Source organism: Notamacropus eugenii, chromosome 1, assembly GCF_028372415.1.
Source record: "Notamacropus eugenii isolate mMacEug1 chromosome 1, mMacEug1.pri_v2, whole genome shotgun sequence".
Lineage (NCBI taxonomy): Eukaryota > Metazoa > Chordata > Mammalia > Diprotodontia > Macropodidae > Notamacropus > Notamacropus eugenii.
This window is the reverse complement of record NC_092872.1, coordinates 304091122-304114504: the sequence shown is the minus strand read 5'-3', so window position 1 is coordinate 304114504 and position 23383 is coordinate 304091122. Positions and strand designations below refer to the sequence as shown.

Below are 23383 nucleotides of genomic sequence, written 5' to 3'. Positions count from 1 at the left end.
GTAGAACACTGAAAACAATAAAATAAAAAAAAATGCTGAGGAAAATAACACCTTTAAAATGAGACTAACCCAAATGGGAAAAGAGGTCCAAAAGTTCACTGAAGAAAACAATTCTTTAAAAATTAGAATGGAGAAAATGGAAGCTAATGATTTCATGAGAAATCAAGAAATTATAAAACAACACCAAAAGAATGAAAAAATAGAAGACAATGTGAACTATTTCACTGGAAAAACAACTGTCCTTGAAAATGGATCCAGGAAAAATAATTTTAAAATTATTGGACTACCTGACATCCACGATCAAGAAAAGAGCCTAAACATCTTTCAAAAAATTATCAAGGAAAACTGCCCTGATATTCTAGAACCACAGGGTAAAATAGATACTGAAAGAATCTACTAATTGCCTGGTGAAAGAGAGCCCAAAAGTAAATACGGCAGCCAAATTCCAGAGTTCCTAGGTCAAGGAGAAAATATTACAAGCAGTCAGAAAGAAACAGTTCAAGTATTGTGGAAACACAGGCAAAATAACATAGGACTTAGCAGCTTCTACACTAGGGGACTGGAGGGTTTGGACATTCCAGAGGTCAAAGGAGATTGGATTAAAACCAAGAATCACCTACTCAGCAAAACTGAGTATAATACTTTAGGGGGTGGGGAGAGGGAAGAATGGAATTTCAATGAACTAAAGGACTTCCAAGCACTCTTGTTGAAAAGAACAGAGCTGAACAAAAAAATCTGATTTTCAAATACAAGAACCAAGAGAAGCATGAAAAGGAAACAGGAAAGAGAAACCATAAGGTTATTAATGTTGCACTGTTTACATTCCTACATGAAAAGAAGATATTTGTAATTCATGAGACCTTTCTCAGTATTAGGATAGTTGGAGGGAATATATCACATACATACACACACACATATATGTATATGTGTATGTGTAGGTAGGTTGTTGCTATTATTATCCCCATTCTGTAAATGAGGAAATGGGTACAGGTTAAATAACTTGCCCAGAGGAATGCAGCTACTAAGTGTCAGAAGCAAGATCTGAACTAAAGTCTTTGTGACTCCAAGTCAAGTGTTTTATCCAATGCACCACCTAACTGCTTCCAACAGGTCAGTTTGACAGGATCACAGGGTGCAAAAGAAGGAGTAAAATATAAGGAAACTAAAAATATAGGTTTGGCATGAAGTTGTCAAAGACTTTGAAAATTAATATGGAGGGTAAGTTTTATCTAAGAAGATGTCATAGTTGACTTAAGTAAGGAATTTATATGGTCAGATTTGTACTTATGGAAAACTACTTTGGCAGTAGCATGTAGAACAGACTAGAGTAATGACAAACCCGAGAAAATGAGACATGTAAAGAAGTGGTTGCAATATTTTATACTTTCTATTTGATCGTGTTCAGTTGGATTTTATTGTTAATATACAGAAGGATTAATGATTTTTGTAGGTGTATTTAATATCCTACAACTTTGCTGAAGCTGTCAATTGTTTCAATGAGATTTTTTACTTCCCTTTCTAGAATTCTCCAAGTAAAACATCATATCATCTGAAAATAGTGATAATTTGTTTCCCTTTTGCTGATACTTATTTCTTTTTCTTGTCTCATTGCTATAAGAAGCATTTCTAACATGGTATTAAATAATCATGAATTGGCCATCCTTACTTTACCCCTGATTTTATAAGAAAGGCCTCCAGGTTTTCCCCATTTCATTTAATGCTGGCTCTTAGTTTTAGATACTACTTACATTAAGGAAAGACCCAATTATTGCTATGCTTTGTAGTATGTTAATAATAAGGGGTGGTATACCTTGTCAAAAGCTGTTTCCTCATCTACTGAAATAATCATTTATTGTTCTCACTATTAATATGCTCCGTTTTTCTAATATTGAATCATCATTCCTGCATTCTTGGTATGAATTTAGCATGGCTATAATTTATATTCTTTGTAATATGCTGCTATAGTCTCCCTGCTATAAATTTAATTAAAACTTCTGCATCAATATTTATTAGGTATACTGGTATATAGGTTTCTTTCTCTTTTTTGACTTTCTTTGGTTTAGGTATCAAGGCTTCATTTATATCATTTCTTTTGGTTTTGAATTTACCTTTCTCCTTTTTAATACTGGTAATTTGGTTTTCTTTTTTTTTAATCAAGTAAGCTGCAGAGATTTTGTTTCTTTTTCTTTTTTTAGCTATTACTATTTTTCTTTTTTTAAATATTTATTTATTTGTTTTTAGTTTTCAACATTCGTTTCCACAAAATTTTGAGTTCCAAATTTTCTCCCCATCTCTCTCCTCCCCCTATCCCATAACACCTTGCACTCTGATTACCCCTTTCCTCAATATGTCCTCCCTTCTCTCATACTCTACCCTTCCCTTATCCCCATCTTCTCTCTTTTCTTGTAGGGCAAGATAGATTTCTATACCCCATTACCTGTATTTCTTATTTCCCAGTTGTATGCAAAAACAATTCTCAACATTCATTTCCAATACTCTGAATTCTAACTTCTCTCCCTTCCTCCCTCCCCACTCATCCCCCACTAAGAAGGCAAGCAATTCAATGTGTGTGTGTGTGTGTGTGTGTGTGTGTGTAGTTTTGCAATAATAGTCATGGTGTACAAGACTAACTATTTCCCTCCATCCTATCCTGGTCCTCATTTATTCTATTCTCTCATTTGACCTTGTCTCTACCCAAAAATATTTACTTCTAAATACTCCTTTCTCCCATTTGCCCTCCCTTCTATCATTCCCCTCACCCCACTTGTCCCCTTCTCCCCTACTTTCCTGTAGTGTAGGATAGATTTTTATACCAAATTGAGTGAGTGTGTTATTCCCTCCTTAAGCCAAATGTGAAGAAATTAAACTTTACTTTCTTCTTCTCATCTCCTTTTTCTCTTCCATTGAAAAAGCTTTTTCTTGCCTCTTTTATGAGTGATAATTTGCTCCATTCCATTTCTCCCTTTCTCCTCCCAATATATTCCTCTCTCACCCCTTAATTTTATATTTTTTAGATATTGTCCCTTCTTATTCAACTCAACTTGTGCTCTCTGTCTATATGTGTGTGTGGGGTGGGGGTAAAAATCCCTCCAACTATCCAAATACTGAGAAAAGTCTCAAGAGTTGCAAATATTATCTTTCCATGTAGGAATGTAAAGAGTACAACTTTAGAAAGACGTTTTTGATTTCTCTTTCCTGTTTATCTTTTCAAGCTTCTCTTGATTCTTGTTTTTGAAAGTTAAAATTTTCTATTCAGTTCTGGTCTTTCCATCAAGAATTTTTGAAAGGCCTCTATCACTGAATGACCTTTTTTTCCCCCTGAAACATTATACTCAGTTTTGCTGGGTAGGTGATTCTTGGTTTTAATCCCAGTTCCTTTGATTTCTGGAATATCATAGTCCAATCCCTTAATGTAGAAGCTGCTAGATCTTATGTTATCCTGATTGTATTTCCACAATACTGGAGTTGTTTCTTTTAAATGCTTGCAATATTGTCTCCTTGACCTGGGAACTCTGAAATTTGGCTACAATATTCCTAGGAGGTTCTCTTTTTGGATCTCTTTCAGGAGGTGATCAGTGAATTCTTTCAATATTTATTTTGCCCTTTGGGTCTAGAAAATCAGGGCAGTTTTTCTTGATAATTTCATGAAAGATGATGTCCAGGCTCTTCTTTTGATCATGGCTTTCAGGTAGTCCCATAATTTTTAAATTGTCTCTCCTGGATCTATTTTCAAGGTCAATTATTTTTCTAATGAGATATTTTACATTATCTTCCATTTTTTCATTCTTTTGGTTTTGTTTTGTAATTTCTTGATTTCTCATAAAGTCATTAGCTTCCATCTGCTCCATTCTCATTTTTTAAGAACTATTTTCTTCAGTGAGCTTTTGAACCTCCTTTTCCATTTGGCCAATTCTTCTTTTTAAAGCATTCTTCTCCTTATTGGCTTTTTGGACCTCTTTTGCCATTTGGGTTAGTCTCATTTTAAAGGTGTTATTTTCTTCAGCATTTTTTGGGGTCTCCTTTAGCAAGCTATTGACTCACTTTTCATGATTTTCTTGCATCTCTCTCATTTCTCTTCCCAGTTTTTCCTCCACTTCTCTTACTTAATTTTCAAAACCCTATTTGAGCTCTTCCATGGCCTGAGACCATTGCATATTTATTTTGGAGGCCTCTGATTGTAAGCATTGTTCTTCCTCATCCAAAAGGATGAAACAAAATACCTATTCACCAAGAAAATAACCTTCTATAGTCTTATTTTTTTTCCCTTGTTTGGACATTTTCCCAGCCAGTTATTTAACTTTAGAGTCCTCTGTCAAAAGGAGGGTATACCCTGGGGACCTGTCTCACTTCCTCCAAGGTGGCACAAGCAAGGGAGAGGAGTTTACTCCTCTCCTGGCCTGCACACTGGCCTGGGAGCAACAAAAAACTTTTCTGCCCAGAATTTGGGAGTAGTAGAATTCCTTCTCCACAACTGCCTTCAGCTCCTCCTCACCCCAGGACCATGCTCAGGGCTGAGACCCACATCAGCTGCTCAATTCCCCCAGGGACTTTAGGGTGAGGGTTCCATAAATGGACTCTGCAGCCCGCTGCTGCTGCCACCTGGGGCTGGGGTTAGGGGAGAACCCTGCTCCCTTCTAGCCAGGCTGAAAAAGCCCTGTCACTGACCTTTGAAGCTGTCTTTGGCATTTGTGGGCTGAGGGATCTGAGAACCTCCACTGCTGCTGGGAATTATACCCCTGAGGATTGTTCTGGTTCTGTCCCTCCTGCTGCCACATGGCCAAGGCTAGGCTGCACTCTCCTGCATACTCCATGTGAGAGACTTTTCCTGTCAGCCTTAAACATTACCTTGGGCTGGAAATCTCTTTCATTCTTTCATTCTGTGGTTTTTGCTGCTTTAGGATTTGTTGAGAGTCACTTTTTACAGATATTTTATGGGCTGTGGGGAAAGAGCTAGTGTATGTGCGTCTTTGTACTCCACTATCTTGGCTCCACCTCTGATTTTGTTTCTTTTTCAAAATCAAATCTAGTTTTATTAATAAATACATTCACAAATAAGTTCTTAAATAAATGCAATGGCTCTTTTCTTTGTTTACTTCTTTTGGGATTTTTCAACAGACTATTTTGTTGTTTAATTGGATGTTTTCAATTTGTTACTTTTCTATTTTTTAAAGTTGCATGACCAATTCATTAATCTGCTCTTCCTCTCTTTTACTGATGGAAATATATAGAAGTAAAAACTGCCTTTATATCTATAACAAAACATTCTACCTAAGCCAAACTAACCAGTGAGTAGCTCATATTACTAAATTATTCACATCAAAATAAAATAGCAGTTACATTTAAGTAAGTAGTTAGAATTGATAAGGAATACAGTTGTAAATGCATTTAAGGCATAAGAGTAATAAGATTATCTCTTTTTTTAATGACAGCTAGTAAAATACTGACAAGAAAGCAAGCTGATTATTAAAAAGACAGTCTCACATTTCTAGTGAATGAGAGTTTCCTGTGCTAACAACTAAAGCAACAGTCTGGGGAATTTCAATTAACAATTAAATAATCCCAATGCTAGCTCCCAGTGGCACAAAATTATTAAAATATGCTTGTGTTTTGCAAAGCACTGCCAGTTAGAAATACAATGCAATTTGAATTATAATTGTATATTATATTAATTTAGGATATAAACACCCCAAATATGAAGATCTCATCCATTTCTCACTTCTTATATCTTTCAAGAGATTTTATCATAAAAATTGTAAGGCAAAGCACTTCAGGCTTTACACTGTTATCAGAGTTAGAGGACAAATTTACCTTTTCTGAGCATAATGCCATTAGAAACCACTGAAATCCTGTGCAATCTAGTCCAAGACAACTGTTTTAAAAAATTAAAATACAAAAAGGAGACACAGTATAGCACAAACACCGATACTATAAAAAATTGTTTGACCCTAACTTCATAAGTTTCTTCACTAAGCCATGCAACTGTGTAAGGAAATAAAAGCAGTTAAAATACTTTTTTTTGTGTGTGTGTGACCTGAACTTTTAGCAAATTAACCTGCAATGACAATCTTAGGATAGAGGTTAATAGATAAATGAGGGTATAGAGTGCTTATTGGTTTTTTAAGTTTTTCTGAGTTAGCTTTCTTTATCTTTTTGCTACTGGTGCCTTTTGACCTCATATCTCTCCATACTGAACTCTTCCCTTTAAAAAAAAAAAAACACTTAAAGAAAAGGATCCAATATTCTAACTAAATCTAACTTCATAATCAATATTCTGTCTGAATGGTTCCCTGCATCTTTACCATAAGGAGAAAGGTATGTTTTATTATCTGGTCTTGGGGAATTTCATATCAGCTACTGAGAAATGTACTTTATTTTTGAAGATCTTTTCATTTATACTATTATAATTCTATATACTGAACTACTATTGATTATATCAATCTATACCATTTCACATAAATCTTCCCAGATTTCTCTAAATTTTTCAGTTATCATATCTTTTTTTTCTTTCCCATTGGGGGTTCTGGGAATTCACCACAACACACTGCAAAATTCAACGTTCACATAGATTTTCCATATATAACACATTTTCCCAAGTCAAATTTTCAGCATTTGCTGATTTAAAAGGTTACAAGGTAATATTCACAGGACAAAGGACAGGAAGGAAACTTAAGGTTCTATAAGTGTAAACCTTTCATTTTCTAAATGAAGAAAAGAAGACCTATGAATTCAAACCTTTGTTGTTGTTGTTTGTCCTTCATTCTCAGAGGACTATGACATCAGGGAGGTGATGCCATGACATGTATATCTTAATAATATCCCTTACCCTATGTATTAAGGAACCAGGATTTCCAAATCAACTTTCTATTTAATATTTTCTACTGAGAAGCAAGAACCAGCAAAATGACATAATCCATCTGGTAAAATCTGTGGTTGTGTTTTATTTCTTTGTTTTTAAGGAGTGTATAGCCAGACACAAGCTTGCTTCATGGAAAGCAGCATTCCCATCAGTCACAAAAGTTGAACTCAGTTTAATTACTTACTTGTCTACACATGGTAATGTTGTTGAGCCACTCATCCAGACCTACATAATACCTTTCGACAAAATATGCTTCCTGGCTCATTTCTCACAAAAGTTTTTCAAGGCATAGAGCAGACATCAAGTATATCTACCCATTTAATGGCAAAATGCCCAAATTCTATATTTTTCCTGGCTTACTGCTAACTAAACAAAGCCCAGTTTTTTAAAGCACACTTGTGGAGCTGAAAATGAACAGCAACTTCACTCTAGCTGCCAATGACGACTTTAACGTGCATTACTGCAACCCAGAGTCACTCTCAATAAATACGTAAAAGCCACAGAACAAAAAAGTTGAGTTTACCCACCCACAGCAGCAATATAGCAGGATCTTTGCCTTGGAAAGCAATGTTATTCCAAATAAGTACAATTATATAAAGCAGTTTCAAATCATATCCAGAAAAACAAGAAGTGCATCTTAGCTTCTCAGAAATTAAAAACACCACTGAATAAAAGAGTACTTACCCAAGCCTTCCTAGCATTTCCAGGGGAGGAACTTGGGGTCCACAGGTCTCTATCTGTAATGGTTGGTATTCATATAGAGCTTCCTCAAGCTTCTGAATAGGGGCTAATGAAATATGCTGGCCCTGTTAAAAAAAGAAAGGAAGAAAATGGATGAGTTTTAATATTAGATTTCTAATGCTGGTTACTTTAAGTTGGTAAAATTTGCTCAGGATGAAATAAATACATTAAAAACATTAATTATCATAGTTATTACCTCATTCCAACTTAACTTCTTTATTAGGAATTAAAGAATATAAGTAACATTTTGTTTGTGACAGAAAAAAGAAATTGGAGAAGGGCAAAGTCTTAAATAAAGACAAATTTAAACTCAGATCCTATAATTTTATCAATGTCAAAATCACTGAGTTTCAATTATTACAAATATTTTAGAGTAAACAAAGATTTTCTGAAAGTCCAGTAAGAAAAAGGACATTTTAATGATCCTGTTCAAACTTCCAAAAGCTCATTATTTGTGTGTATATGGGTGTGTGTGCACATGTGCTAATGGGTCTTTTATAAAAATAGGGAATATCCTATAATTTCACTAGTAAAAGGAGCTCTAGATAAAGAAATTCCATCAAAAAAAAACATAGATCAGCAAAGTGATACAAAACTAAAATCAAAAGAGATCCCTGCAGGACACAAACTGCCTTAGAAAACCACAAACTAACATTATGTATACTTTATCATATATTCATTTATTTTGTTAAACATTTTCCAATCACATTTTGATCTGATTCTCAACATATGAGGAGTTTTGCAGCAACGGGACTACAAGTCTGGTACCTCTGATCCTAAAGCACTAAGAAGTCTTGGCAACGGTCACAGAGTTCATGAGCATATCACAGGGGAGATGTGACCTCAGAAGTCCTAGCTCCAAGGTCACATTTCTTTTTTGAGTTTTTTACAGTAGAGTAGAATTGTTTGAAGAAAGTACAATCAGACTTGACTAAATTGTAGATGAAAACATAAAATTTTAATCTATGTGAAGCTCTTGTAGAAAATCTTTTTATACGCATCTGAACTAATTATTGAAATGTTTAACTCCCACATCATCCCAGAGATTCTGAACCCTATATATGTATATATATATATATATATCTATCTATATATATATATATATATATATATATATATATATATATATACATAGATATATATAGATATATATATATATATATATATACATAGATATATGTACACATATGCATACACACGCACAACTCTTATCTTCCACCATGTTCTCTGGAATGCTTGCTCCATAGGTAACAACCATGCTTTCATCTTAGACCACTGCTATTCTTAACATTTTCCATATTCTTAAACTCCCTGGGACCAGACAGCCTCCTGATGGCACAAATTTCCAAATACACTTTTCAGCAGTGGCTATATATTTACTCTTTACTCTCACTGATTGAGGTGAGGGAGTCAGATACTCCTCAATATCCATTGCTGCTTCCAGGTTCTCCCTTACCACCATCATTAGCACTAATCGCTTCACCTCTGTGGTTCCTTCAATTCATACCTATCACCCGACTGAGATTCTGGTGGCTGTTCTCTACATACCTTCAGGACATTTGCCTTTCTTCCTCAATGAGTTTAGTGCCTAACTTACAATTTCTCTCAACTCCCCAAATTCCTGTGGTAATACTAAGGGGACATCAACATAATAAAGATACATCCTCAAATAGCCTAATCTTCCAGTTTCTCAACTTAATAATTTTTCATGACCAACTTCTCTACCCCACCATAGCTACACCTTTATCTTCCCATCACCCATATTTGTTCCATTTCCACGTTCAGAATGCTGAAATTCCTTTACTTGATCATGACCTGTTGTCATTCCACCTCTCCTTCTCCCTTGAAACACCCAAAACCTGTTTGTTCTTCATCCTCACCGTGACCTCTGATTTTCTACCTCTCCATTCTGTCCCAGGCTATCACCTCGGACCTCTGCACCATTCCCTGTTCCCCATCTTGAACCCTGGGTAAAAAACAGTTCAACTCTACAGGGTCCTCTTCTCTCAAGTGCCTTGCCCTTATCTTAGTGCTAAAACTGCCCAGCCAAGCTTCAGCCCTGGATCATTCCCATCATCTCCATCTTACACACTGCTGCTGAACAAAATTGGAGAAAATCACAAAACCATGCTGATTGGATTCACTACAAATTTATGGTACATAACTTCAACTACATCTAGGTGGTATAGTAGAGAGAGTGCCAAACCTGGAATCAAGGAGGTGCCTCTTCCTGAGTTCAAATCCAACCTCAGACATTACTAGCTGTGTGACTGGGCAAGTCACTTAACCCTGTTCGCCTCAATTTCCACAACTATAAAATGATATGGAGAAGGAAATGTCAAACCACTCCATTATCTTTAGCAAAAAAACCCCAAATGGGGTCACAAAGTTTGACTTTACTGAAAAAACAACACAACAACAGCAATAACAACAAGCATCAACAACAAGCAACAACCTCACTGCTGCAAGGCAATCCTTTTACAAATCCCTAACTGGCTCAACTATCACACTCACCATAGTGGCTTTTCCAAACATTTTCATTCCTTTTCAAACCTCCCACAGCTTCCCACCCTCTCAGCTAAAAGCCTTGCCTCACATTTCACTGGAATAACCAAGACCAGTATGTGAGAGGTCCCTCTTTCTCCCTTCATCCTCATCTCATACCATGATGATGCCTTCTCCCACTTTCTCATTCACCCTTTTCTCATTAAAAAATGTGACCCTTCTCCTTGCCAAGGTATACTGGCTACCTTCCCACTGCCTATAAACACACCCCATATGTCTCTCACCTTCAAAAAATCCTCACTTGACCCATCCTTCCCTGCTGGCTACCTTCCTCTTTCTCCTTTTTTGTGGCTGAACACCTTCCAGCTATAAACTATATCTATCTTTTCTTTCTTCTCAACTCTTTTCTTAACTCCCTGACTTCCAGCTTTATCAATAAACCAAAACTTCTCTTCTCCAAAGTTATCAACTGAAAAATCCACTGCTTTTTTTCAGTCCTCATCCTTCTTGACCTCTCTTCAGTCTCTGACACTGTCAATTTATCACCTTCTTCTCCTGGATACTCTTGTCTCTCTAGGTTTTCATGACACTGCTCTCTTTTGTTTTCTCTTTGCCTATTTTAGTGTTCCTTCTCAATCTCCTCTGGTGGCTCTTAATCCAGGTCTCACCCACTAACCATGGATGTCTCCCAGTACTCTATCATAGACCCCTCTTCTCTCCTCACTCTTTAGGATTTCACTTTGTGATGTCATCAGTCAGGTTACATGATGCTTCCTATATAAATAGTTAATTGTTGAAGTGGGTAAGAGGGCTAAACCTGGAAAAATTGAGCTCAAATGTAGTCTCAGGCACTTCCCAGCTATGTGATCCTAGGCAAATCCCCTAGCATTTGTCTGCCTCAGTTTCCTCAATTCTAATATAGAGATAGAAATAGCACCTACCTCCCAAATTTGTTGTGAAGATCAATCAATATTTGTAAAGCATGTGTCTCAATGCCTAGAACACAGCACACATTTAATGAATGCTTCCTGGCTTGCATCCTTCCTTCCTTCCAAAGATTTATCATCTCGATATGCTTGATTCTCTAATTCATTTGTCCAACCCTTACTTCTCTCTCGTCCTGGAATTTTCCATCTCCAACTGCACGTTAGACATATCAAAATGGATACCTCATAGATATCTTAAACTCAATATATCTAAAAGTGAACTCATTACTGTTCCCCCAAACCCCTTCCTCTTTCCAACTTTCCTATTACTGCTAAGGGCACCACAATTCTCCCACTCACTCAGGATTGCAAGGCAAGGGTCATCTTCCATTCCTCACTCCTGACCCCAATATGCAGTCTTGTTGCCAAGTCTCACATATGCCCTGCTCTTCAGTTTGACACTACTACCACCCTGGTGCAAGACCATAACTAACTCTTCGACTATTGAAATGTCCTATCGATTGGCTTCTCTGCCTCATATCTCTCCCTCTTACAATATTTCCTCCATTCAGATGTTAAAATGAACTGCCTAAAGTCAAAGCCTAATTATGCTCTACCCCTCTTTGATCAACTTAGTGGCTCCTTATTGGCCCCAGAATCATATATAAAAATATACTCTATTTGCCTTATAAAGCCCTTCATAACCTGGCCCCTTCATAATTTTCCTATCTTCTTACACCTCAAATTCTCCACCCCCATCATGTATTCTGTGATCAACTGATACTGGTTTCCTTCTTACTCCTCAAACAAACTCCTCATCACCCTCCAGACTTAAACCATTTTCACTGGCAGTCCCTCACGTCTAGAACTCTCTCCCTTCTCATCTCTGCCTCCTAGCTTCCCCGATTCCTTCAATTCTCAGTTAAAGTTCCACCTTCTATAAGAACCTTTTCATAATTCGTAGTAATTTTAGTACTTTCCCTCTGTTGCTACTATAATTGTTCTGCATCATTGATAATAGCAGAAATTCAATTTATAAATAACTCTGAGATTTCACTTCCCAATCAGCAAAATGGCAAAGACAACAAATGATGAAAAGAGTCAAAAACAGAAAGAGTACAGAAAGAAAAGCACATTAACACCCTGTCGGTAGAGCTGTGAATTGGCCCAATCTTTCTTAAAAGCAACTTGGAATTATGCTATGAAGGTGAAAAAATAGCCATAGCCATTGGCTTCTAGTAGCCAAGGATATTAATAAAAAAAAAAAGTTTTTTAAGTTCCAAATAGCAACACTTCTTATTAAAGAAAAGAACTGCAATAAGACATTGATTAAGTAATGACTAAATAAAATATGGCACTGCCATCCCCAAGCCTTCCCTTTGTTAGGCCTCCCCACAAACAAGCTCCCTTAGGCAAAATTTCACCTTCTCTCACTCACACTAGCTGCTCTGCCTCAGTTCTGCCTCACTCTCTCCCAGCACTGCTTCACTTTCTCTCAGCTCTGCCCCTCCTGCTCCACCTGTTTAACATGCTTCTCCCACCATGGGCTTCATGTGACTCAGACTGTGCTGGGAGAGAGTGAGGCAGAACTGAGGCACAGCAGTGCTCCCTTTATTGGCAATGTGTACAAACTTCCTTATTACCATGGTGGAACTGGCTTTCTGGTATTTAAATAAATATTCTGGTTTCATCTTTGAGAGAGTTTACGTTTCACAAATTTACCCTGGAAATACACATGCATATCCATAGCAACTGCTGTGGATATCACATTGGCATTACAAATGGAGATGAGAATGGGATTGCAAAATATAAAACCTCTTCTTGGAGACAGGAAGGCTGTAGGAAAGGAAATCGGTATTCCAGGATGGGAGGATTTACCCTATTCCTCCCTGGTAAGAGAATGGGCTAAAAGTACAGGACTTTGTGAAAACTGGGAACTAAGGCTACAGAAGGGAGAACCCAGAGATTTAGAAAGATATTTGCAAGGGATACCAATAGAATCAGGGAAAGAAATGGCAGGGTTATGTAGAAGAGGGTGGGCATAGTTAACAATCATCATATTATAGGTACAGACAAACTGCTGGAGGAAAAAGTTCAGCTGAAAAAGGAGTTAGCTGATTTGCACAAGAAGCTTTTTATGCTACAATATCCAAACTTTCCTTCAGAAGAGCAAGCTAAAAAGTATCAGGTAGTAACAGAAAAGACAGTTGTGAGAGTAACTCAGAAAAAAAAACAAGAACAGGAAAGTTAACAACAGTAAAGTGAATGCAACCCTATGGGGCCTGATTGGGGCGCAGACACCTAGGAGGAAGATGCATGGGAGGAAAACGAAATAAATTTAGATGAGGAGGCTTCTAGGAATGTGGACACATGTCTAATACTACAAAGGAAGTAGGGAGGGCACACAATGTTTAAGGAATTAACTGAGGATTTTACTCAGCAGGAGGTCAATGATATTTTAAGTAGATTCACCAAAAAAATGGGAGAATCGTTAGTATCTTGGATGGTGAAAATCAATATAGAAAGGGCAGGAGGACTATGGATTGATAACAGATTGTTTGAAATTCATAGGTATTAGTCAGAATCCTTTTGTACAATAAGCTTTTAGGGATTACCATATTCAAGGAGGTAACAATGGAACTAATCTGTAAGTTTGAGCTGCTGAGGGATGCTGTAAGCAGTATCCCACAGACTCTATGTGGCCTAGTGGAGATAGACCCTACATACTTCTGGTATTCACTTAGAGACCATATGAGAAAGTTAAACGAAGAGGTAATGGAAACTGTAATAATTGTTGGAGATGCTGACACTTTTCATAACACTCCCTTAATAGTTCCTCATAGAAATATAATATTGAGGACCGTTCCTCCTGCTTAAAAGCACCTAATTCTGATGTTATTGAGGAAATAGGGCAACCACCTTCAGAGGTGCTGGATAAGATTTCACAGTTAGGTGACTTAGGGGAATGGGGAAAAGATAAATTTCCTCAAGAGAGAAGAGCAAACAGCCAGGTGTTTCAAAGTCTGGATAGATTAACAAGGAAAGAATTGTTTACTGCTTTTTAAGAGCTATATTTACACTGCTTCTGGTTATTGTCTCCTTATACTTTTTTAGCCTTTGTTTGTTAGATTTGTCTTCTTCAGGCTTGGTCTTAGTGCCCTCCACTTGTAGATGACTGACTGCTTAAGCTGGATGTCATCCTCTGTCCAAGAAAGACTGTATCATCCCTGGACCTGGCATTGCCCAACCTCTGGATACCGACTATGATACATCATCCCTGGACCTGACATCAACCAAGCTCTGGATACCGTCTAAAGAACTCATCCCTTGAATGGGACCTCTCAAGGAAGGGACAGCTCTATGTCCAATCTCAGCAGAAAGTAGTTCTAGAAGAAGAGACCTTTGCCCCTTGCCCCAAGGGATTTGGGGTCCCATTTGTTTGAGTAGGGAATGATGGGATGCTTGTACTCAAGCCCCCACCCTAAGATATTGTTTTATGTGTTTTATTTTGTATTATCCCTGTTATATTGTTTTGAACTTATGTTGATTATCAGTCACCCCTAAACTCCCACTGACCTTTTAATGGACACTTAAGACCTTGGGGCTGAATGTAATGGTAAGGGAATTTGAAGATCTTCCCTGACCCTTAATAGATCCATGCGACCTGCTTTGAGCTTTGGTCCAGCCCATAGCTTTAGTCACATGAAGCCCACAGTAGAGCTGAGAGACACTGAGGCAGAGATGAAAGAGAGCAAGCAGAGCAAAGCAGCTAGAGTGACAGGGAGTGATTTTGCCTAAAGGAGCTTGTTTGTGGGGAGGCCTAATAGAGGAAAGGCTTAGGGATGGCAGTGCTCCCTGAATTGATAATGTGTATAGATTTCTTTATTATTACGACAGATTTGACTTTCTAGTGTTTGAATAAATGTCTTGATTTTGGCTCTGAGGAGAGTTTATATTTTGCGAATTTACCCTGAAAATACGCATGCATATCTATAGTGACTGCTGGGATATCATATTGGTGTTACAATCACATAAAATGGCCAGGGTCCCACATTGCATCCTGGGCCATCTCTAGTCATCCTGATGACTATCAGGCCACTGCAGCCAGATGGCTCTGGAGGAGAAAGTGAAGCTGGTGATCTGGCACAGCCCTCTCTCATTCAAATCAAAGTCTATATTGCAAGTCATGTCATCATCATAATGTCATGGTCCTCTTCAAGAACAAAGGACAAACACAACAATCACATATTCTAAAAAAGAGGTGATGTACTCAGAGGTGCATATTGACGCATATTTTTTTAACATTGCCAAAGAAGAAATTTATTTTATTTAACTATGAATATTCATTATATTCCTATTCAATTCCTAACCTTAAAATATGGGACTTCCAATGTTAATGTTAAAGCTCCTTCAAACATTCTAGCTTTCTAGTTCCTTAATCTCTACAAATGTTATAACCTACCTACTGTTCCACTGAACTCAGCCATGCACGAAGATGGTCATACCGTGGATCTCGCCATTACTCAAAAATGTACTAGTTTAAACTGAGGAACTTTTCTAGCTGACCATAACTTCCTATCAATCTCTTTGTATGCCTAAACCTATTTTTCACCCTCATCACAATTCCTAATCCTTCCATTTTCTCAGTAAGTATACAATCCCTATACTGACTTTACCTTCTTCCCTTTTCCTACCTTAACCTATAGTAAACTATTTCAACTCAGCACTATATTCGGCTCTCAAATTCTTTACTTCCTTGTTGTTTTACCATCCAGTATCATCTCTTGCCAAACGGCCAACCTTTATGACATTTACAATTCACCTCATCTGCTCCTACTCATATGCTCCTGAAAAAACCTGGGGGAAGTCAGACAATCAATTCAATTGTGTAAACTACAAAGGTATATGTTATTTAACTCTGACCAAACTTTTACTGCAGAGTAAGATGACAAATATTTTTAACTATATTAATACCACCATTCTAAGAGAGAAGTATGGGGATAAGAACCTAGATATGAAAGAATATATGGCTTCATACTCATATATACTTACATACATACATAGATGTTTTAATACCTGCTCTCAAGTTGTACTTTTTGTGTAAAGACAGACATGGAACAAACTATATCTTTAACAGAAATCTTCATAGAATCCCCTGATGGGGGAAAGGTGAAAGGTTATTAGGGTATGGGTAAATGCCATGGAAGACAAGTTGTGACCAAATTAGAAAGGATTGTAAAACCTAAGCAAAAGAGTTTATATTTAAATTAAACAGAAATTAGGAGTCATTGGAATTTTACAGAGAAAGGGAAGAATGGGGAGGTTAGGGAGAGCATGTTCACCTTACTCTCACTGGAATTAGCTCAAAGAAGGAATAGCATGCACATTCAGTTGGGCATAGAAATCTATCTTACCATACAGGAACTCTGAAGGGAACAGAGATAAGAGAAAGGAGGAAGGGAGAAGGAAGGCCTGATAGAAGAGAGGGCAGACTGGGGAAAGTAAAAATCAGAAACATGGACATGGTGAAAGGAGAAAAAGAGTAGGATGAACAGGGGGGAAATAGGATGGAGAGAAATTCATCAAAGCTATCTATAGTCATATGAAAAAATATTATAAATCACTAATGATTAGAGAAATGCAAATTAAAACAACTCTGAGCTACCACCTCATGCCTATTGGATTGGCTAATATGACAGAAAAGGAAATGGCAAATGTTGGAGGCGATGTGGGAAAACTGAGACACTAATGCACTATTGGTAAAATAGTATACCAATTCAATTATTCTGTAGAGCAATTTGGAACTATGCCCAAAGGACTATAAAATTATGCTTACCTTTGATCAATAATACCACTGCTAGGTCTATATTCCAGAGGTTTTTTTTAAAAAGGAAAAGGACCTATATGTACAAAACTATTTATAGTAAGCTTTTTTTAGTGGTGGCAAAAAATTGGAAATTGAGAGGACATCCATCAACTGGGGAACAACTGAACAAGTTTTTGTATATGATTGTGATGGAGTACTATAGTGCTAAAGTAAATGAGAAGCAGGATGCTCTCAGAAAAACCTGGAAAAACTTACATGTATTGATTCAAAGTGAAATGAACAGAAGCAGGAGAACACTGTATACAGTAACAGATAAATTCTATGATGATCAGCTGAATGACTTCGCTATTCTTAGCTATACAATGATCCAAGATAAATCTGAAGGACTTATAATAAAAAATGCTATCCATATCTAGAGAAAGAACTGATGCAGTCTGAATGCAGATCAAAGCATACCTTTTCTTTATTTTTCTTGGGTTTTTTTTGTTTGTGTGACTAATATGGAAATGCTTTGCATGACTGCACATGTACAACCTTTATCAAACTGCTTGCCTTCTCAATGAAGGGAAATGGGGCAGGAGAGGATTTAGAACTCAATTTTTAAAAAGTGAATGTTAAACATTGTTTTTACACATAATTGGGGAAAAATAAAATATTAAATTCATGAGGAAAAATAAATAAATGAAGGGGTTGAGTCAGATTAAAAGAAAGTTTTGAGATCACTGCTCTAAGTGAGCTAAGTAACCTTGAATCTATAATCTCAGAGATATGGATGTTCCCTCAGTGATAGAGATTTCAAGCTTCTATACCTCATTCTGCTATTCTTGTGCATCTTCTTCCACGAATTCTCCACAAAAGTGCTATCCCAATGAACTACAACTCTTCTTCTCATTCATTTAACATTTCATGAATATAAATGCAGCACTCAGACTACTCACCTGTTTTCTCCTTGTTCTTGTAATTCTTGTTCTTGCTTAATTCTTTTCCAATCATACATTTCCTAGGTTTTTTTTTACATCACTCTGTTCCTTATTAGTAATATGCTACATCCTACTTAGTTAAACTATTAACTTCCTAAATACTAAGTCTAGAAACAATACTTTAAATTATTTGGATGCTTTTGAATCGCTTATTAAACTATAACTGCAATTCATTTCATATTGTCTGGTCTTCAGTTTTCATGACTCTTACTAGTATGTGTACAAGGATGTTTCCTCCTTAGAATTTGTAACTGCAAGAAGGCATTGTGCTACATGCCAAATATGCAAAAACAGAAATTGTATTATGATGAGAAGAAAAGGCAATAGCAAGCAGAAGAATCTGTAAAAGTTTTGTGTAAAAGATGGGTCTTGAGTTGGGCCTTGAAAGAAGATAAAGATTCCAAGAGGTAGAAGTGAAGGGGAAGTGCATTCCAATGACAAGTTTGTCAGATTGAAACAGGATTAAGTAAGGCTGAAATACAGAGTACAGAAAGGGAAATAGGGCAGCTAGGGGGAGTAGTGAGTGAATAGAGTACCAGAACTGGAGTTAAGAAGACTCATCTTCATGAGTTCATCTGGTCTCAGACATTTACTAGCTGTGTGATCCTAAGCAAGTCACTTAACCCTTGCATTTCAAATGACAACCCCTGTTGCCTCATCTGTACAATGAGCTAGAGAAAGAAATGACAAATTACTCCAATATCTTTGCCAAGAAAAATCCAAATGGAGTCATGAAGAGTCATACACGAATGGAAAACAACTGAACAAAGAGAAGTAATGTGAACTAAGTCCAGAAAGGTAAACACCAAGTTTTAGAGTATACTCAATTCTCAACATTCCTGCAGAAAACAGCGCCAAAGTTAAAAACAGGAATGTTGATACATTGAACCTATGAGAAATAGGCGGTTAGGTTCCTGCAACTATAATCTTTCACTAAAGATTGCTGAAAATATGCTTTTCTATGTACAATTCTTTATAACAAAACACTAATTCTGACAATATTCACTTATACTAACACAATAACCATGGAATAACCCATAAAATGCAAGGGAAAGCAGAGGCAGTATTGGACAGTACTGGGAGAGTCAAAGGCAGCCATGTCAGAAGAATCCAGAAGTGAAAAAAGGAAAGCAGGAACCTGCCATTTCTAATCTCCCTTTCAGCTCCATGATTGAACTGTTCCAGAATGTAAAGAGGTAGGAATCTCAATGCACTGTGCAAAGGGCAAGGGTGACCATCATCTCATTTATCCACAAATTTAACCACTTTTCCATTTTTTTCAATTCCTTCATCACACACATTGAGAGGTTACATTTGCACTTTCTGGAGCAGATTCACAAATGTTTCTAAAAATACTTTCCTTCTTTTTGTGAATATAAACAGGCTCATTGTGTCTCTCATTTTTTTTTCTCCAGTGCATATAACCACAAATGTTTGGGGCTGTCAATATGAAACGGAAAATAAGATTACTATAATATCATGAGAATGCTTGAAGTTGAGAAAGTTGAACTCAGAAATGCTGAGGATTGACTTATCTATTTTACCCTAGATGCAATAGTGAGCTAGCAAAATTTTGTTAAGAGGAGGGCACAGTCAGGTCTATATATAAGGGAAATTATTTTGGCAGATTTATGCACTGAAAAAGGGAGAAACTAGAAGGGAGGAACCCAAATAAAAAGTAGTCCAGGCAGAGTATTAAAAAGGAGATAAATAAATATGCTATGGAAGCAGAACTGACAAGACTCAGCAAGTGACACTTCAAATCTGTGTAACTATAAGAATGATGGTGCCCACAACATAAATAGGAGGTTAACACTGAATTGAAGTCAAAGAGAAGTTTATATTTAAAACATAATTAATTAGTGAGGATAAAAATTACAAATAATAAAATTTCCAATTTACTTTTTTTCCCCCAGATCTGCCAGGCATGGAGATCCAGCAATGAGTAAATTCCCTTTTCCAGTGCAGATTGATAACTGTTCTACAATTTTTAGTCTTAGAGGTTAAATGACTAGGCCAGGATAGCACACACAGCCAGAATGTGTCCAAGGCAAGGTCTGAATCAAGGTTTTTCTTAGTCAGAAGTGTTCTCTTTGATTTTCTAAGACTGAAAATCTGAGGAAACATATTCTAAAGCAAAAAAAGACAACACTATATCCACAGTTAGAATGATTCATTACAAACAAGCTACTTCCATCTAGTAGTATATGATTCAGAGAAATAATGCTTTGTTGATCTGGTTAAAGAAAATTCCTTACAGAAAATACTACAGTATGACCTTAGGTCCACATGATTATTTTCTGTAATTGCAAATGTTGTGCCAGGGTTGAGGGAATTATAAAAGAACATTTTACCTGAACTTTTGATTTGCAAGGAGAAAGCCATGCTCTTTTGACTCCTTAGAGTCCCCTCCTTCTCAAAATTCTCCCTTCTCCCTTTTCCCAAGAAAAAAAATTCTAAGCTTTAAAATTAAATTCTAAAATGTCTAAAAGAATACAAACACTAAAACCAAGAGTGAGGAAAAAAAAGGGCCAGGGGGGTAATGTACCCCAAAAACCTGCCCTCTCTCTCTCCTTGCCTGGCCACCATTCAGAGTATCTTTCTCCTCCTACTTTGGGCATTCTTATGGAATACTATGATTTCTAGAAATATATTTAAATATACAAATTTCTATAATCTGAAATTTCACTAAAATAGGGGCTTAGGGATGGATAGAAATACTACCTAAAGATAGAACTTTCTTTCCTATAATTCACGTTCAACAAACCAAAAATATGGAAATGCACTTTAATAATAAATTAAGACTTTTAACAACATTTAAAATAATTTACAGAAATTCAATTTATAGACAACTTTTTAAGGAACGTATTTATTACATAAAATAAGGTCCACTAGTCCTACAAATATTTCTTTATTTTTGAAGAAACTATCGATTTTGGTCTATTTTTCATGCCAAACCAAAATATTTGGAGGCAGTATGGTACAATGGAAAGCCTGCTGAACATGAAGTCAGAGGAGCTGAGTTAAAATCCCAGGTCTCCCACTACACACTGAGTAAATCTCTTACCCTCTCTAGGCTTCAGTTTTCTCATCTGCATAATGACTTCTAAGATTTAGCTCTAAACTTACAACTTATCTCTTTCTAATGTAATATGGAAATATATAGCTTAACCCTGAGTCAAACCATACTGGAAAAAAAATTTGAAATGTGAAATAAGAAGTCTATTTAAATCATACAATACTCTATCAATGAAAAAATTATAGCTCTATAACACTGATTAGAATGTCTACACTGCACGTATATTTTAATTACACTCTTTTTTATAATAGATCATCTTTAACTAAGGGCTCAAAAATGGGAGAATTGCAAAATGAAATAAAAGTCCCCAAAGACATAAAATGCAATCCTTCATAAATTAATATTTAATAACATAGTTATATCTTTATCGAATGTAAGAGCTTCCACAAATACATAAAATGTATAGGCTACACTTTGACAAGCAATTTAGTTGTTTTTCTCCCTAAAACCTAAATATATAATTCTAATATGCAATGGATACATTTTTATTTTTAAAGAACAGTTAGAAAGACAAGGCCTTAGAAGCAAAGAAAGAAATTAGTGCAAAAAAGTTTAACTGAAAATGAGGTACACAATACAGTTTTCAAAGCCTTTTCAGAAATAACTATGTCTCCAAAGCAATAATTTCTCCAGTTGTTGTGACATGTTAGTGCCAATAGCACTTGCTGAAGCACATTCCAAATTTTTAAAATTAATATCTGTATTAAAACCCACCAAAAAGGCTGTCTACTACTTTGATAAGATTGCCAATCTTTATTTAAAGTGGTAGTCACTCCAAAAAACTAAATACAATTAACTATAAAAAAAACCTCTCAACCTACTTCATTCATTAGAAATTACTTTTTCCATGTTGTTACTTTTAATATTGACTACAAAAACATTTATAAGCTCTAAGAGTTGAATAAGGTCTGTTATTAAAAAAAAAAAATCCTGGTTGTGTCCTGTATCCTTTCCTAAACTGAGTTCTAATTTATCCCAGTTTCCTTTATGGGTAAAATAAAATTACTAAATTAATGCTAAGTCATAAGGAAGTTTATAAACACTCAAAAGCATTTGTGAACTCTTTGGAAAGTTTCTATATTACAGAAATCTAATTTAATATTATTTAAACCCCCAATAATGATCTCAAAATATGTAAGCCCTTAAAAAAGGAAAGGGAGGAAGGTATTCTCTCAGTCTCATCTCCAAACCCCATCCCCACTTATCAAACACTAGTGGCTGAGCCCCTTAGCTGTTCCTCTTTCTATCATAGTCATACATTTCCTGGCCATTATTTGGAAAATCTGGAACTGTGCTGGTATTTAACAGATGCTAAAACAACAAATAGTAAGAATCTAAAATTCCAAATAAGAACAATTGTTATACCACTAACAGTGAAATTTCTTAAAACTTCTAAGGTACAAGGCAGCAAAGAAATAAATATTCAGATTAGTTAATATCAATAAAAGTTCTGAAACATATGAATATACATCCTGGAAAATGTGAACTATTATCATATCCTTTTATTTCTATTACTCTTCAAGTTGCCTGTGATTATGAAATCTTCAATAGCTATGTCTCCAGAAATTTTTTTAAGTTGCTTTCATTCAGCTATGATATTTGCGACCTCCACAATGACCTCTACAAAAGCAGTTGTGCACTTTACTGTTGGTGCAAGTCCTCACCGACAAGTCAAACCTGTTCTTTTTGGCACTGAGCCCTTTAGCTGAATACACTGCTGAGATTTATTATGGAAGGGGAACTAAGGGACATGGTTGCTCAACTTCATCCTATAAGTATAGCTAAGTTTAATCTTTTATAGCCTTTTAAAGCCTTTAAATAAACAGATATTCCCTTAATTATATGAAGAGGTTCTTATTTGTCAACAATTTTACGGCATATTTGGGCAGATTTTGCATTTAGAAGGGCAGAAAGGTATGCCAAATAAGTCTACTGACAGCATTTTTACATTAATATGTTAAATAGGCTGTCCTAATTTTCTTCAGAAGATCATTTCGATAAATTTTATAGTTAAGACTGATGCCATTTTATTTAAAACACTAGCAACCATCACTTTAGCAAGTCAACTGAATGAGGAATCTAAAGAAAGTATTTATCTTCAAAAATAAAAGAACATTTAGGGATGCTAACAAAACAAATTTAATAGTAGCAAAAGAATTTCTGAACTGAACTCTAAAAATATTAACCTTAATTTCTTTCTATATTTTTTCCCAAGGCTTAATTTCAATTCATATTCTTACACATTTATTTTCAAAATACTTTCAATTTCAAAAAGTTTTTAAACTACTCCCTGGAATACTAAATTGAGATTAATGCCAGGTTGTATTCTGAGTTATAAAATACCCTGAGGGAAGCTGAATTTCTTGAGGTCTAAGAATCATCTTCAAAAAACAAGAATTAATACACTACTCAAATTATTCTTTAAGATTTGTTCATTGATCTTTTCTTAAAATGTATCTTGTTGAAGAT

General features: G+C 36.0%; 1 protein-coding gene across 1 annotated transcript in view; it reads right to left on the bottom strand.

The window, feature by feature from the left end:
* Window positions 1–23383, bottom strand: part of MNAT1 (MNAT1 component of CDK activating kinase) — a 290992-nt gene that overhangs the window by 90167 nt on the left and 177442 nt on the right. The window contains exon 7 of the mRNA XM_072629396.1: window positions 7541–7662. Within this exon, the coding sequence (XP_072485497.1) occupies window positions 7541–7662 (122 nt within the window). The remainder of the gene's footprint in view (window positions 1–7540; window positions 7663–23383) is intronic.